Source organism: Periplaneta americana, chromosome 6 (assembly GCF_040183065.1).
Source record: "Periplaneta americana isolate PAMFEO1 chromosome 6, P.americana_PAMFEO1_priV1, whole genome shotgun sequence".
Classification (NCBI taxonomy): domain Eukaryota; kingdom Metazoa; phylum Arthropoda; class Insecta; order Blattodea; family Blattidae; genus Periplaneta; species Periplaneta americana.
Genome location: NC_091122.1, coordinates 155953270 through 155970012, shown reverse-complemented (window position 1 = coordinate 155970012; position 16743 = coordinate 155953270). Strand labels below are relative to the sequence as shown.

Below are 16743 nucleotides of genomic sequence, written 5' to 3'. Positions count from 1 at the left end.
TTTCCTTTTTACGGGACCTCTTCTGTTTTTCAATTTCCATATTCCTAGCTTCCACCAAGCCAAGCCCATCCCCACTTCCCTATTATTTATTCTTATATATTATTCTTGATGTTTTTATGTCCTTGAAGTTAATGTTTTAAAGACAACACGTACACATATATACAATGCCAGAAGGTTCGAGCTAGATGGAAAGAGACTTTCAGTCCTGCATTCGCCTTTGCGGGAAGGGAAAATCCCGAAAAAGAAACATTTTGATTGGCCGTCCACGGGATTGAACCGGGCCTCCCGAATGCGAATCCGACACGATACCGCCTCGACCATTACGTTTGATTTAAAAGTGAATTTTATCTGTAAATGAACTACACTAAACAATTTTCTCAATCATAGGCCACACACAACACAACGTAGAAAGAACTTGGCTCTTGCCATGTGTATGGACGGCTGACTGATAATTGTGAGCTATGAATGAGTTGTAAAAATAAATAAACGAGTCCACAGTTGAGTAGCAAACAACATACTTTTTTTTCTTTAGAAACTGTAACTAATTAAAATGATGGTATACATGAGCCTCATGTGGAGCAAATACTGTTTAGATTAGATAGTATAGTATGGACTATTCTGAGTAAAAACATGTGTCCAGTATTTAATTGGGGTGGAGATACAGCTGTTTAAATGTTATGAATAACAAACCTTAAAATGGTATGAAGAAAACACATATTTAATGTTTATATTTGTTTATTTACATGATATCAGTACATTTCAAAAGTTCAATGTACTTCTCCGCTCTGTTGATAGCAGTAGATAAGTGTTGCGCTTCTGAGGTCGTCTTGTAATTTTATGAGAGCAGCATTTTTCGTAATGCGAGCGACACAATTCGTCCTTGTGTTTGCTTTGTTTTTGTACATTTGGCCTTTCATCCGCCCCACAGAAAAAAAATACACGAAAAAAGTCTGGGGACCTTAGTGGCCAATTCACGTGACCACTGTGGCCGATTCATCATTCATTTAGGGAATGTGAAATTTGAATGATCTGTCACCTGATGGCTAAAATTTCATGTCATGTCATGTCATTCTACTACCTCCTAAAACATTTGCTGTTCCTGCTGAATCACCCTGTATATCGTGATGTGTAGAAGGAAATGGTTTCTCAAGCTCTGTGTATTTCATGCGGGAACTTCTTGAACCTGTAACTTGTGAGCGGGAGTTAATTTCGACTGTTTCCCATATATAGCCGGTATCTGTTCATTAGGCCGGCAAGACGTTAACACCGCGTTTAATTGAAGTGGTCCCCCCTCCGCTGTAATTAAAGCTGCTCCTTGTGAGCGTCGTAAAGTCTTATTCAGGTGCACGCTTGGCTGCGTCCACCTGCGAGGCACCGCTGTGTGTAATGGACAAGTGTGCTGTAATGAAAACGACACCCAGCAGATTGCAGCTATCAGCTTGTCGGTAGATAGGCGCAACACCCTCGACTCCACCGTGATGTGCCTTCACACGAACCTTCTCCTCTTCATACTACCACTTTACTATCTTTCTGTCTTTCTCCTGTTATTTCCTTCTATTTCATTTCGTTTTCCCACTTCTTTGCTTTTTCCTTTTTCTTTACCTTTCTTACTTCATTATTTTTTTATCCCCTTCATTTTCTCCTCCCATTTCTTTGTTTTTCTCGTATTCGTTTTCCATTTACTTCCTTTCGTACTTTTACTTTTCTTCTTTCCTTTCCTGAGCTTATTTATTTTCTTTTCTCTTTCCTTTTCTTCTATCTTCTTTTCTTTTATTCTTCTTCTTTCATTTCCTAAACTTAATTATATATATATATATATATATATATATATATATATATATATATATATATATATATATATAATTATAATGTACCGAAGTACATATGATATTTCCATGCAGATATTCTACGTTATCATACGATGAAAGAGTAATGGAACGGAGAAAAATTCTCTCCGGCGCCGGGATTTGAACCCGGGTTTTCAGCTCTACGTGCTGACGCTTTATCCACTAAGCCACACCGGATTCCACCCCGGCGTCGGAAGAATCGTCTCAGTTTTAAGTTCCAACTCTTGGGTTCCCTCTAGTGGCCCCCTCTGCACTACGTCATAGATATCTATGAACCTAGGACCGAAGTCCACACGTGTGCTCTTTCATCGTTAATTATTTTTGTTTTCTTTCGTTTTCTTCTTCCATCTTGTCCTTTTCCTTTGTTTTTCATTTTTTTCTCTCCTAGGCTTACTTATTTTCTTTTTTTCTTTCGCTTTCTTTCGTTTTCTTTCTCTATCTTACCTTTATCCTTTTATTTTTCTTCCTTTTTTCAAAACTTCTTTATTTTTCTTTTTTCTTTTGCTATCTTCTTCTATCTTACTTCTTTAATTAATTTACCTTTTTCTTTCGTTTTCCTACTCTGTCTTACCTTTAACGTTTTATTTTTCTTCTCTCTTTTTCTTAGCTTCTTTATTTTTGCTCTTTCTTTTTCTAAGATTCTTTGTTTTTCTTCTTTCTTTTTCTAAGCTTCTTTATTTTTCTTCTTTCTTTTTCTAAGCTTCTTTATTTTTCTTCTTTCTTTTTCTAAGCTTCTTTATTTATCTTTTTTCTTTTGCTATTTTTCTCTATCTTGCTTTTTAATTTCCTTTTTTAATTTCCTTTTCATTTCTTTCCTAAGCTTATTTATTCCCTTTTTGCTCTCGTTTCTTTTCCTATCTAACTTTTCCTTTTCTTTTTTTTTCTTTCCTAAAATTTTATTATTTTTCTTTTCTTCTGCGTTTCTTAACTCTCCCTCCTTTTATCCTTCGTTTCTTTTCTTTAATTTTCTTCATGTTTGTTTCTCTTTCTTTCATTTTTCTACCTCATTTTATCCCTTTATTTTGTCTCTTCTTTTTTCGTTCTTCCCAAGTTATCCTCTTTCGCTTTTTCCTAATTTAACTTAATTTCATTCTTGCTATGTTTTTTCTCTTAATTTCCTTATTTATTTTTTTTTTTGTCGATTTCCCTTCTGCTCTTAGTATTGGGCACCATAACAACGGAACAGCTGTGACGAAAAAGGGTGAGATTTGAAACGCTTGTAACTCGTCGTGTATTATTATTATTATTATTATTATTATTATTATTATTATTATTATTATTATTATTGTTGTTGTTGTTGTTGAGGTAACACATTTCCATCATGCCCTTTGTCCCGCGCCGTGGCGTCGTGGTCTAAGGCACCCTGCCTAGGACTCTCGTTACGCAATGCGCGCTGATTCGAGTCCTCATGGGGGAAGAAATTTTCTCATGAAATTTCAGTCAGTGTATAGGACCGGTGCCAACCCAGCATCATGATGCATTTGGGGCGCTACGATAGGTAGCGAAATCCGGTTGCGAAAGCCAGCTATAACGGCTGGGGGGATCATCGTGCTAACCACATGATACCTCCATTCTGGCTGAATGATCGTCCACCTCTGCTTCGGCATGTGAACGTGAGGTCAGCAGCGGGGTGGTCGGTCTGGGCCCTTCAAGGGCTGTGGCGCCACGGATTATCATGCCCTTTATTTATTCAGTTTTTTCCTATAGGTCTATGCCTGTTGTTTTCAGTCATTCCTGCATTAATTTCGTCGGCTTATTTCAGAAATATCTAAGTCCAATTATTTTTCCGGAATGTCGAAATTTATGTATATTTTCAAAATGTGTCTTCTGAGAACACCTCGTGAGTGTGCAAATGTTTCTAAATTTTATAAATAACAAATGCATGACAGTTGTTGGCTGGGATTTAAAAAGAATACGAAGTTTTCTTTTGCTCGCTTGTACAATTTTCTCAAATGCAGTTAACGAGGTTTCAACAGTAAGCCAACTATTTCTTTCTCTCTCTCGTTTTCATCTTATTTTCTTGTAGTTGTTTGCCCTTCTTTGTTTCACTTACCATATTTATTTTCATGTAAATGTTTTCCTGTCTCTTACTTGAATTCTCCGTTTATTTAGACCCATTTTCTTCTATTCTTTCTCTCTTTCCGTTCGCTACTTTCTTTCCCTACCAATTATTGTCAACTTATTTTTCTACCCTCCTTCACTCGACTTGTCCCTGAACTGTCTTGTATATGTGTAATCGCTCAGTAAGTAATTGCCTTTCTCCTCAGTTGTTTCTTAGAAAGATTTACACTGTTTATTATCTCATATGTAATCCGCCCTCATAAACTTGTATATTATCGAACATGTAGCCTATTGAAGCAATCCTACCCACACTCTCGTTTCTCGATTCGAATCCCGCCCATTGCATAAATCCTTGCTTGGATCATGCCACAGCCCCAGTTCCGATGTTTGCACAATTTTGTTATTCTCACACATTTCATATTATGATAATCGAACATTTTAACTGAAGAAAAAGAAGACATTTTGTAAATAAGTTTTTTTTTTATCCAAATGACAACCGAGAAGCCCACACAGTTGAATTTGCTAGATGCGGTGGCTTTGATTTCGGAAAATGCGGGGTTCCTTCCTCGTGATCGTTTTTTCTGGTTGTCATCATAATCCGCCTTCAGATGTTAGGCCAGTGGCCTGGTACAGTCTCAATCCAGCGCTTCAAAGGTCTACCCAAATTTCTTTTCTCTCTTGGTTGGTAACGTAGTAATTGCAGAGGAAACCTGGAAGTTATTACGATAATTCTGAATCTGTCCCAAAATAGACTGCACTTGTAGCTCTTCTAATATGTCTGTACAGTATTACAATTGGGATCTAAACTAGTGCAGCCTGCAGCAAGGCGCATAAATCTAATTTCCGCTCTCGTAATCCTAATTTCGTCTCCTTTACAAATGGTCCATGCTTCACTGCCGCATGAAAGATGGTCTGGTTAATGTCTTATTCTTAACCTTATATTTTTTAAACTAAGTTTGATTTGAAGACGTTGTTTATTACATTCATAGCTCTATTGAAATGTATTTTTTAATAAAATTTACGTCCTTATTAAGTGTTGTACTAAAGAAATTCGAAATTGTTACTTGTTCAATTCTTTTATCAACAGTAATCTCACTAGAGGTTTTGATTTATCTAGAGAAAATCAAAACTCGAGTGGGATTTAATTGAATATTACACGATTAGAAGAAAATATATAAAGATTAGAAGAAATAAAGTACTCTAATACAATGAAATAGATATTAATTGACTTACTAAAATTCTACGAGTATTTCACCAAAACGTTTAAACGAAGCCGCCATTTTCAGTCAACTATCTATGCGGGAAACAAATGACGATCGCAAAGCATGTTTCATAATACCGTAAAGAATTTGCAGCTTAAAATGTTGGCAAACAAAGAAACAAATGCTAGGGAAGTGATGAAAACAAACATGCTAGGGAAGCGATAAAATTAAACAAATGCTAGGGAAGTGATAAAATTGTGCGATAAGCAGCCATGATTGGTTGAAAGACGTCCTTTCGTACCGTTTTATTGGCAAAAGTAGTATGACGTAGTAAAAGTGCAATAGTCAATGTAAATTTTACATCATATGGAATTTTTGCCCGTGAAGGACATAATTTTCGTCTTTTCAGTTCAAATTTGCTAATTAAATTACATTTTTAAATTTTGTGTAAATTATGTGTAATGCGTTGTAATGCACGTAGAGAATTTTATCTAGAAATAGTAATGTATTAAGTAAATTTTTGGTAATTCTTATTCAACCAGGAATAATGGATCACCATTGATTTGTCATTTTATTCCTATGAATCATGAACAAGGGAGGGTGAAAGAGAGAGCACTTTTTTTTAGTTGTAGTTGCCCATCATAATTATGTTAGGTGAAGAATACAATGCGTGCAGTTCTACGTTTTTCTGCATTCTCCTGTAACTTCATCCCTCTTAGCCCCAAATATTTTCCTAAGCACATTATTCTCGAACACCTTTAACCTGTGTTTTTGTCTCAAAGTGAGAGGCCAAGTTTCACAGCCATACAGATTAACTGGTAATGTACGTAACTTTTTTATATAAAATTTAATTTTCAATTTTTTTAGAGCAGACTATATGATAAAATATTCTCACCCGAATAATAACAGGCATTTCCCATATTTATTCTGTTTTTAATTTCCTCTCGAGTATCATTTATAGTTTAGTCTATTTGTTACTGTTGCTCCAAGATACTTTAATTTTTTCACCTTTTCAAAGGATAAATTTACAATGTTTATATTTCCATTCGTACTATGTTCTGGCCACGATACACAATCATATACTTTGTCTTTTCGAAATTTGCTTCCAAACTTATCTCCTTATTTGCTTCAAGTAAAATTGCTATGTTTTCCCTAATCATTTGTGGATTTTCTCCAAACATATTCTCGTCATCCGCATAAACAAGCAGCTGATGTAACCCGTTCAATATTAATATAGCAGTACATTTTCTATTTCTGATTTTATCTCTGTAGTTTTATTTTTCCCATTCTCTTTTTGTATGTGTACTTTGTTTCTTTTTCTTATTTACTTCTTCTCTCTGCATTTTCTGGTGGTGTGGTAGGGAAAGCATGATGGCCTTACTTCCACCAGATTAAATAAATGAACAGAATAAGCTATCATTATGAAAATGGGATATGATAGGAATAAATCTCCAATTTTGTCTTTAGAATCAGAAACCGGACACCTTGGTGTGAATGCTCAGATGCCCGGCCTCGAACTTAGGACAAGCACGTTTCAGATCTTTAGTTATCTGTCTTCATCTTCCCATGGAAGCATAAAAACAGCACCGTGAGTCCATCCTGCTATTGTTGTCATCCCCCGCAAATAAATCCCCCCCTCTCTCTTCACCTCACGCTTGGTTTCCACAACACAACACTCCAACCTCCCCCCTGTTGCATAATAACAGTTGTGATTGGCCGTAGTAAGAACACTAGCTGTGGTAAGAAGTCATAGTAACAATAGTTTTCAGTTTTGGCCGCCACGCAGCGCTAGGTGCAAGTTTTCCACCTGCCTCCTACTTACCTGCGAACTCGTCATTTTACCTGTGGAATACATGTCTATTGCTGTGGTGAGACGCCGCGCGCATTTGTTTTGTTTTATTTTGTTGTAAAATGGTGGTGTTAGTGTGAAATCATTGCATTTCGTCACCATGAAGGAGAAACACAGACATCGGAAGCATGCTTTGTACCAGATTACTAAGGTATAGTTGTGCTTTATTGTTGTTTGTGACGTGGTGTTGTGTAGGAGTGGCATGATGGCGCTGTTCGGCAGCCATGTTGTATGTTTTGTTGATGACAATGTTGCTAGGAGACCGCGTCATATCGGAGTACGCACATGCGTCAGCTGTATTTGTTTGGCTTTCAGATCTGATTTCATTTGTTTTCTAGCTTAACAGTGACATAATAATCGTGTCATTGAAACATCTCTTAATTGTAACAGCTGCATAATCAAGTTTGTTTTTTTATCCTTTTGCGTTGTGATGTAACAGCAAATGTGTTTACCTTCATCAATGTAGGCCTGTCTTCTGGTTTTTGTGTTCCGGCTTTTAAGCTGTGCATATTAACAAAGATTCTAGAAACAAGTTAGGTAATTTACCGTTTGCAGTGTAAATTATTAATATTTTATTTAATTATTTTGCTGGATGTTTATCACATACTTTACACATGGACCTTGTAAAGTATTTTGAGCAAATATGGATTATTTTATGTCTAATAGAGTACAACAGACAATCTGCTTATCTATACTAATAATAAATCTGTAGCCAAAATTTTTCTGATAATTTTCGATTTTCCAAAAATAATTGGTGTTAACATGTATAATTAATCATCCTGAAACCGAAAATCGCTTTTTTGAAATTTTTGTTTCTATATCTGTCTGTCTGTCTGTCTGAATGTTTGTTACCTTTTCACGCGATAATGGCTGAACCAATTTATATGAAAATTGGAATATAAATTAAGTTCGTTGTAACTTAGATTTTAGGCTATATGGCATTGAAAATACTTTATTTAAATCGAAATATATCATTTATTATTGATTTTCATGAAAAATATTACATAACAAAAGTTTCTTTAAAAATAATTTCCGATAAGTTTTATTCTATACAAAATTTTGATAGGACTGATATTTAATGAGTTAAATGAGTTTTAAAATTACAATAACAACGCCATCTAAGGCGCTATACTGAAATGAAAACAAATGACTTCGTCTATAAGGGGCCTTGGACAACAACAATCGAAAGCTATTGAACATAGCCTAAGAGAATGTTTCTGTATTTGTGTGAAGTAATATCGGAAGCTAATTATTTCACCATTAGAAAGTGTAGTTTCTCTAGATGGACATGTTATTACAGTAACTTCTGAAACATATAGCAAGTAATTAAAACTAAATGATATGTCAGTCTTCATTAAACTACGGTTGCATGTAATAACAATTAAGAAACATGTTAAAGGAATTGCCATTGCACCAAATTATTGCTCTCTGGACCAAAATGACCGCATTTTAATCATTTAAATACAATTTAAATTAAGTAATATATTAAACGATTTATCCTTCTATCAAACACGAATGTTCCCTGGATCAAACGTCCTATTTTAATTATGTAATTATTTTATATTTTTTTCTAACAGGTGCAGCGGAGCGCACGGGTACGGCTAGTTATTAATATTTTATTTAATTATTTTGCTGGATGTTTATCACATAATTTACACATGGACCTTGTAAAGTATTTTGAGTAAATATGGATTATTTTATGTCTAATAGAGTACAACAGACAATCTGCTTATATTAAAATAAAACTTCAACATAAAATTAAACAAAAATAAGATAATTACTTCGATCTTGGCTTTGCGCTTTGAATGGATCTTGGCCTTACTCGCAATTTGTACTGTTATTTTTGTTATTTTTGCGCTCACTTTGGCCAGTCTTCAGATACTCGTGGCTCTGAAATCTTCCTATAATATAATATATCCAACCATTTCTTTTCTAGTTCTCCACAACACTTTCACCGGTGTTCATTTCTCCTATGTTGAACCCATTCTTGGATATTCTTCCTTCGCTCATTCTTTACATAACCTATACAAATAATGACATTTATTTTATAAATAAATAATTGAAACTACAAAAATTGCGTTGTATATCCTTCAAAAGTAAAAATTACTGATTTTTTTTATCACTACACCTCATATTAATATTCGTAATGTATATGATACATGGACAGCTTTTTGCCGGTTTGATTCTATATTGTCTTAATGCTATCTTTTGTATATTTTTTTCTGAGTGCATAAGCGGAGCTAGATGCAAGTTTTTCACCTGTCTTTCACTTATATGCTTGCCGTGGTGTACCCATTGACTGCGACTCTGTTTCATCCATACATGGAAGTAACCTCTTCGCTTCCGAATCCCTTCTAGGGCACGGGAGAGTGTCTGTTGTCTGAGTTTGTGTGGTGTCTATTGTCTTTAGTTCGAAATCTGGCTTGTCGTCTTACATCACAGGAGAGCAACCTTATTCGTTTATTATTAGGATGGGGTGGGAAGAATCAGGTATCGTTTCAAACCACTTTCCAGATAGCTACATACAGCCAATAAATTATGTATGTTGGTGTGTGTGTCTATATATGTGTATATACAGGGTGATTCAAAAGGAAGGTGAACCGGCGAGGAGCTGGTGAAGGATGTTATTTATTCTTTCATTCATTCATAGTGTTCTGCCCAATTTCAGGTCTTTCACTGCAAACCCATCTTTCTCCAATCTTTCCTATTTTCTGCCTTCCCCTTTGTCTCCACATATGATCCATATACGAGCCGTTCAGAGCAGAAGTGGTGTAAGTCAAAAATGGGTAATGAGGGTTAAAGTAAACATTCTGTAAAATACAGCGTAAAGTAGCAATTAATAGTCAGTTTATTTAAACTATTAGTAGCCAGTGGATAGCAAGAAGGACATATTACACCTGGTAAGGTTTATCTTGTCTCAGTAGCAATAAAACCAAGTCCCTTCAAATGAGGGTGGAGATTATAGGAGGGTTGTAAATTTTCAGGATTCCTTTCAAAATCTTGTTATTGTACAGGCTACCGGAACTCACTTTCTTGAAAGACAAGCTATACAGTACGAAGAGAGATATTTTGTTACTTTATTTTGCGCTACAGAATGTATCAACTAGTCCCTTCCGCCACTGGCATCGCTTCACTCCCCCCATCGCAATAACAACACAGACGAGGTAAGACGTGTCTCCTTTCTCTCTCTTTTCACAGTGAGACAAGATTCATCACACAGACTTTAATTGCTACTTTGCGCTGTATTTTACATAATTTTTATTTCAAACCTCATTACTCAATTTTGACTTACACCACTTTTACTCTGAACGAATCATATCTGAAGTCGTCTATCATCTGATATCTTTTTCTGCCCCGAACTCTTCTCCCTTTTCACCATTCTTTCCAGTGCATCCTTCAGTAGGAAGTTTCTTCTCAGCGAGTGACTCATTTAGAGCACAAAAGTACATTGTCATAATAATACATTTGCTATCGTTTCACAGAGAGAGGAGTTCAAATTTTTCATTTGAATTTATAACAAGTATTTGTAACATTAACCCTTTTTTTAACATTTGACATTCAGTAACCATTATTATTGGAGCAAATGCTGAAAATGGTCTCGTCTTGCACTCAGATATACTAGGGCGTGTTGTCTAGTAGCGATTTGGAAAACTTAGAGTCCATTCTGTTTTCTTATATCTGCTGAAGCTGTATCAATTCGTTGCAGAAGAACGTCTCTGTTGGTAACGTCTGAATCATACACATTTTCTTTCATACAGCTCTATAAAAAATACAGCGGCGTCAAATCAGGACACCTTGCCGGCCAAGTACAGGACCTCCTCTACCAATCCATCTACGTAGTGTTCATCCAACGACCACATGCACAGGTGCGCCATTCTGTTGACACCACATGCGCAAAACAATCAGAAGGCAAAAGGATCAGCAACCAATTATTTATCAGCCATTAGCTTTGTCGTAACTCTGTTTAGATGAGGACCAAACTTGGAGCGTGTCGACTTCAGCTGACAATCTTCAACTACGTAAACTGTAATGAATTTCAAATGAAATGTTCGAATCGTTGTATCTGTGAAACGGTAGCAAATAAACTCCTGTATTTTTATGTCCCAAATAACATCCTTATCAGATCACCTCCTCGCCTGCTGATTCTACGTTTTGAATCACTGTGTGCATGTATGTATACAGGGGCGTACGCAAAGGGAGGTTACCGGGTGTGAATTCTTCCCTTGAACTTTAATAACATTTACATATATTTCAATATAATTGATTATTTCCTTTGATATTCCTCTTATGTAAAGTTCTTACCTATCATTTATTGTTTTATCAAATACATATATATATATATATATATATATATATATATATGGGTTTATTACCGTCAAAATACTTATCAGTAATCATGCATTAAACCATTAGGGTATTACATGAAATGGTACATAAAAGCTGACAAACTTTTCGCCATGAATATGGCATCCTCAGGTCACATCGAAACGGTAACACAGGATGAACACTTAAAGTTTTCTGGTTTAAGACAATCGTTAAAATGTTTTAAAAATTGATATGATAGGCAGTTCAAACATATGCCATTTATACTTATCGGACCAAACATGCCTTTGAAATAATTTATTTTTTATTTTATTTTTATTTTAGTAGGTTAATTTACGACCTTTATCAACATCTTATGTTATTTAGCGTCTGAATGAGATGAAGGTGATAATGCCGATGAAATGAGTCCGGGGTCCAACACCGAAAATTACCCAGCATTTGCTCATATTGGGTTGAGGAAAAACCCCGGAAAAATCTCAACCAGGTAACTTGTCCCGACCGGGAATCGAACCCGGGCCACCTGGTTTCGCGGCCAGCCGCGCTAGCCGTTACTCCGTTAGGTGTGGACGATATTCTTGAATATGTTCTATTAGAACATAGTATAATATTAATAAATGTACCGTTTAATAATAATAATAATAATAATAATAATAATACATAACATTTAAAATACCGATAATGTAAATTGTAAGCAATTTTAATAATGACCCCTTCGTGACAAAATTCTGCGTACGCCATTGTATGTATATGTATGTATGTATGTATGTATGTATGTATGTATGAGTATTGAATTGAATCCTAGGCCGTCTGCATGGAAGACCATCGTAACAGCACTGATCCACAATCGCGACTTAAAAATGAACTCAGGATTTGACCCGGAATTTCGAAGCAACAAGAGCAGCTCGGATCTGTCTGGTTATGGAAACTAGATACATCATATTAACATTCATTAGTGTAAATATTATATTATAGCTGTAAGTGTCCATCGCTTTGGGTTAACGGTTAACATGCCTGGACGTGAAACGAGCGGTCCCGGGTTCAAATCCTGGTTGGGACAAGTTACCTGGTTGAGGTTTTTTTTTCCAAGGTTTTCCCTCAACCCATTAAGAGCAGATTCTGGGTAACTGGGCCCCGGACTCATTTCACTGGAATCATCACCTTCATATCATTCAGACGCTAGATAGGCCTAACATAGCAGTTAATAAACCGTCGTAAAATAAGCAATTAAAAATAGCTGTAAGTGAGACTGTTGAAACCTCTAATACTTTTAGGAATCACGGACAGTCTTCGTTATACTTGGAGGTTAGTGCTTCTGCTCGATTTTTCTGCGAAATTGCAACATTTGTTTTAAATCTCACAAAATTGAAGAAAGGAAGTATAAAAATGTATCAGTTACGAAGCAAATCACGCTCTAAGTTCCATGCGCTTAAATGTAATCAAAACATTTAGGGCCCTATTTATAGACATTCTTAGAGCGGGTTAAATAGCTACTTCCGGTGGATGATCAGCGAACTAACGTTTTTCGTATTCATAAACCAGTGTTAGCGATAATACGTGTACTAAGAGGGGTTTGGCTGGCTAAATTTTAGCCCCCGCCGGTAGGGTAACATTTACCATGAAGTAATAGGCCTATCTTACTTACAAAAACATGTCCTAAGAACCAAAAACACATACCTCATATGTTAACATTCCATATCGTTTAGTAGGCCTACGTCATCAATTTCGGGAGCAGGGCATCCTCCACCAGTTGTTTTTAGTTATTTGTTCAACTAAAAGTAAATAAATATATACTGAATTAGAATAATTCACTCTTTGAAGTCCAATATTTCATAATAGTTACGTCTAGGCCTAACCTAAAAATATTACGTCTAATATTATAACATTTCTACTTACATTTTCGACATTTCTTCTTGTGTAGTCGAATTCCCGCACGCTGCCATGTATATTTCTTGCTTTTTTACCACAGAAGAAAAAACAAATAGTTTATTGTAGTTTAATATCGCCAATAACCTCACAAATAAACAGAAACGATCCGGAATCGCTTGCGTCTGAGCATGACAATTGCCAGTCTGCACATGCGCAGTAGCACTTTGAGCATCGTGTAACAGTTTCCAAAGCTAATACGCCGACTAATGTAGCCACTGATTAATCGGCGTCTCTGAATCCTGTAAAAGTGACCTGGCTATAACCGGGGCTAGTTTAGAACGCTCGTAGCATGGGCTAGCGCGATGTCTATGAATAGGGCCCTTAAACTTTATAGAGCTGAAGTGAATCCACACACCGAGTCGCAAAACACATAACGAAGGGTCTGTATTACAGCTTGCAACATGAAAACAAGTGTGTGGGTATGATAATGGTGGTGCGGAGATACGTGGTGTATATTAAGTACCTGGCAAACAATAGACATTGTCCAGCATAGTACTGACACATGAATGAATGTAGTATTGTCTCCAACACTTGATGTCTTTGCTTTGAAACTCCTTCACTCATTTTGTACAAACGTGTCACAAAATTGTCAGATTCTGTAAACATTATTTTCTTAAATTGTGAACATATAAGTCCTTTGTTTTAAGTAGTTTCAAAATACGCAGTTTCGATATTAACTACATTGTTTTGGAAATTTTATGAACATGATGTGTGGGTCCGATAAAGCTCTTTTACAATAATTGAATAGGGATGTCCGTCAAATTGCTTATCAAAATCACAATGCTTTAATTAGCAAAAATATTACAACATTTACAGTGTTGAAGGTTTTCGGCGTAAACTGCCATCAACGAAAATAAAATCATAATTATTCCATTCTCATTATCTGAAAAATGTAACAAACCTTCTACACCTATATTAAGTATTAAAGTACATAATTCTGATTGATGTCTTATACAATGTAAATGTCCGATTATTAAGGAGTCCTCTGAAGTTAAGTAACTTACTTAGACATAATTTTCGACAATTATTTAAAATGGAACCAACACATTAATTACCTTTGTAATAAATTATGTAAAATAATATATTATTTTGTTTGGTTGAGGAATTACTTGTCAATAAGTTTATTACGCACAATCTACTTAACTTTATTTCAATCGGTAATTATGTATGAAATTATAGGATGGGATAGCTTATTTAAATCAAATTTTAATCCACTTTATTTATTACAGAAGAAAATAATTAAAATATATCTTCATAAACCTATTGGTTTTCCATCTGAAAAATTGTTTTTAGACTTTAATGTTCTTAAAATAAGACAATAACTGTGAATGAGCACAAACGCTTCTTCGGTGTTAATTTTTCTGACATTTTGCATATTCGATTCCCTAACCGTTTCAAATGTATATCATTTTACCTTTTAAGTGTGTTTCCAAATTATATGTAATACGCTTTGTCAAATCTGGCAACCTTTTCATAAGGGAAGCTAAATTTATTATTATTATAAAATTCATACATAAAAATCGAAATAATTTCGAATTGTATTCTCATAGTTATGAAACAAAAGGTATGAATTCTATAATTGTTTGAACTAAAATGCAATACTGCTACAGTATTTGATCATAGTAGTAATTTAGGCCCAAGATTATCCTAATCTTGTCAATTCTAATAGTTCTAGTATTAAATTTAAAAAGATATGAATGGATTTTATAAATAATGAAAAATTGTAAATTTAGATTTATATATTCTTATTATGTAGTAGACATAAGAACAAATTGTATTATATACTTCTTAATTTAAATTCAGGAAACCGCCTGAGCACGAGTTATACTCTTTTAGGGGCGAGCTAAAGTCTTTCTGTATATATTATATTTTATGTTACAATTATTAGCAAAATAAATAAATAAAAATCTTCAGAACACGTAACAATACAAGAATATGAATACTTCGTGTGGAAACATTATTGCCACGATACATGTTGATTACATATTAAAATATTTAAAACTAGATTGTATATAACATGGAAATATAAAAGCAATCAATTGTAATTGATACGCAATTTGACGGACATACCTTTTCAATTATAGAGAGTTTTATAATACCGTTTCAGATACGAATATTGAAAATTGATATAACTTACTACCAATCAAACTAATCAGGTCCTCCGCTGTGGAATAACGGTTAGCATGTCTGACCGTGAAAGAACAGGCCCGGGCTCAAATCCTGTTTGTGACAGGATACCTGGTTGAAGTTTTTTCACGGTTTTCCCACAACCCATTAAGAGAAAATGCTGGGTAACGCCACCAGAAATAGAATACGACATTACGAGGCAACAAATAAGAATTTTTAACAAATATTGCAGTACTTCTTTTGGTTCGGGTACACTGGATTTTGCTGTATTTGCTTGAATTCGTATAGATTTAGGGGAGAGTCGGGTAGTATCGGACATCGGGTAGTATCGGACAGTGCGTTTTTTTTTCATCTACCACCATATGGTAGTACCTGAATGACATGGTTACGTTTCTCTATGCGACATCACAGAAACGTAACCATGTCAATCAGGTACTATCATCGTGTGGTAGATGAAAGAAACTCACTGTCCGATATTACCCGATGTCCCATACTACCCGACTCTCCCCTAATAGTTTTTAAATTGTGGTAGTATTTTCTGGAACACCTTGCAGTTGCGTGCCAGGCGTCAGATGCGTGATGTCGAAGGATTGGAATAATCGATACGTTTATGTATTCTGACACAGAGCAGAAGATCACGCATGAGATACGATATAATGCTCTCGGGCGAAACAGATTTCGAATCAATCTTGGTTGGTGGCAATTGAATTCAGGACGGTTTATATCAAACTTTCGTGGATCCTATAAGAACCTTGCAGCCATAAAGTTGGATGGAACAGAAAAACCAAAACTAGAGACAGGATTAAAGGTGTGAATGTCAGATCTTTTTTCCATCCTAATTCTTATTTATTATTAGAGCTTTCATTTTGTTGTCCTTCAGCAATGTCGGATTCATTTTTAACGCTTTTTTATCTTCTGAGTTTTTGTCATAAATTACAGGTAAGCGTGTTATTTATTATAATTAGAATGGATTTTAAGAAGAGGCGTTTCAGTATGTATACTTCAAGCATACCGGTACTTAGAAATACTAGACTGCTAACTGAAAAGGTTGTAGCTAAGTGACTTTTTTCCAACTCGTTTTATCTATCGGTCCACTTGAAATACTCGTAAATGTCGTTTTATTCCTTAAGAATTCTAATGTTTAATACTATACTAGATTTGTCACGATTTAAACGAGTAAAGTATTAATTTTAAACAGTCTTCCTGATTGACGTCATAACCTCTTGACTCCAGCCACATTATCCTATTGTTGTTGTTATAATTAATTAGTTTATTATTATCATCTTCATGCTCGTGGGTTTTAGTTCGAACTTAGGGTTAAGATACAAGTTAGATTTACTTTAAATGTTATTTTAAGTGATCGTGCTTCATTTAATTTAGGATGCTCCCTGTTATTGTTATTATTATT

General features: G+C 35.1%; 1 protein-coding gene across 2 annotated transcripts in view; it reads left to right on the top strand.

Moving 5' to 3' along the window:
* Positions 1-16743, top strand: part of ec (echinus) — a 419892-nt gene that overhangs the window by 290325 nt on the left and 112824 nt on the right. Inside the window, exon 1 of one of the 2 annotated variants that reach the window (XM_069829355.1) lies at positions 6950-7110. The exons of the other annotated variant lie outside the window; for it this stretch is intronic. Coding sequence (XP_069685456.1) covers positions 7060-7110 — 51 coding nt within the window. The 5' untranslated portion in view covers positions 6950-7059. Of the gene's footprint in view, positions 1-6949; positions 7111-16743 lie in introns of those variants that run through there. 2 annotated transcript variants of the gene reach the window in all.